The 1,464-nt window shown below is 41.0% G+C and overlaps 1 protein-coding gene across 1 annotated transcript; it reads left to right on the top strand.

The window, feature by feature from the left end:
- Window positions 1-292: 292 nt before the first annotated feature.
- On the top strand, window positions 293-1,261 carry LOC101086869 (olfactory receptor 2AJ1-like). The gene has a single exon (XM_003980584.2). It carries the CDS (start codon window positions 293-295, stop codon window positions 1,259-1,261), a length of 969 nt encoding a protein of 322 aa, XP_003980633.2.
- The last annotated feature ends 203 nt before the right edge of the window (window positions 1,262-1,464 follow it).

The following is a 1,464-nucleotide window of genomic DNA, read 5'->3' as shown; positions in this document are numbered from 1 at the left end:
GATAGAACATTAAGTGTACTTGCATTCTTATTTGGTTACTATTAGTGATTACCATTTGTAATAGCAGATACAGTGTATAAATCATTGTTTATTAAATAATTCATGAGTGGTAGTTAATGAAAACTTTATATATTGAGAAGTTAATAATACTAAGGATATAACAACAAGGAAAGAATTCAGCATGAACATATTCAGAGGAGACCTGGGAGTAAGAAAAGTAGACCAGATGTGCAATAACACATCAAATGGAACAGTGTTCTTACCATTGTGTTCTGAGCCATGATGTTCGGCCATGGAGAAAAACAATAAGACTGTCACCACAGATTTTATTCTTTTGGGGCTCTGGCCTGAGTTCAGCCACCTTGTGATCCTTATCTTCCTCATTCTTCTGGTCTATATTATGGCTGTGATAGGCAATGCTGTTCTCATTCTCCTCATCTGGCTGGATTCTCGACTCCACTGTCCTATGTACTTCCTGCTCAGTCAGCTTTCCCTTATTGATGTGGCTCTGATCTCAACTACTGTCCCCAAAATGGCCACAAATTTCTTCTCAGGGAAGAGAACCATATCACAGATTGGTTGTGGATCCCAGATCTTATTCAGCTTAACCTTGGGAATTTCTGAGTGCCTTCTGCTTACCCTCATGTCCTATGACCGCTACATTGCCATCTGCAATCCACTGCGTTATTCAGTCATGATGAGCCATACCATTTGTAAACAGATGGTCATTGGGTCCTGGGTCGGAGGGGCAATAACTTCACTGGTTCATACAGCTTATGTCATGCACTTACCCATCTGTCATCCTCGAGAGATCCCACACTTCTTGTGTGAGGTCATGGCACTCCTGAAGCTCACTTGTGAGGACATTTCAGCCTATGTAAATTCAGTGGTGGTCTCAAGCTTTCTGGTGGTCCTCATCCCTCTGAGTCTTATCCTGGCTTCCTATATCCGTATATTCCTTGCTGTTGTCCACATGAATTCCCCTGAAGGCAAGAACAAGGCCTTGGCCACATGCTTCTCCCATCTCTGTGTGGTCAGCCTTTACTTTGGTCCTGCTGTATTAGTCTACATGAGGCCAGGATCCTTTAAGACCCCCAAAATAAACCAGTCCCTCTTTATGTTTAATGCTATTCTTACCCCTATGCTTAACCCTCTCATCTATAGCCTGAGAAACAAGGATGTAATAGCAGCTATGAAGAGTATAGTCATTAGTAGATGCTTCCTGAAAAAGGTGAAACACCACCGAGCTTGCTACCCCTAATTATAACCATATGTTAGCATATTTCTCTGAATTGTCTTTAAGATCCTTTAGGACTTGACAAATTCAGCATGGGACTCATGAATATATGAGAGATCATTTGTTCCAACACCCTTATTGTGTGAAAATAAAAACAAAACTTAAAATAACTTATTGATGTCCTCACAACACCACCCAAAGATTCAGTTCTTCCAACAGGAAATCCT

Source organism: Felis catus, chromosome A1, assembly GCF_018350175.1.
Source record: "Felis catus isolate Fca126 chromosome A1, F.catus_Fca126_mat1.0, whole genome shotgun sequence".
Lineage (NCBI taxonomy): Eukaryota > Metazoa > Chordata > Mammalia > Carnivora > Felidae > Felis > Felis catus.
Note: the sequence above shows the minus strand (reverse complement) of the source record. Positions and strands in the feature narration are given on the sequence as shown.

Coding starts and splice junctions, on each gene's coding strand:
- LOC101086869 (XM_003980584.2), top strand. CDS start 293: ATGGAGAAAAACAATAAGACTGTCACCACAGATTTTATTCTTTTGGGG.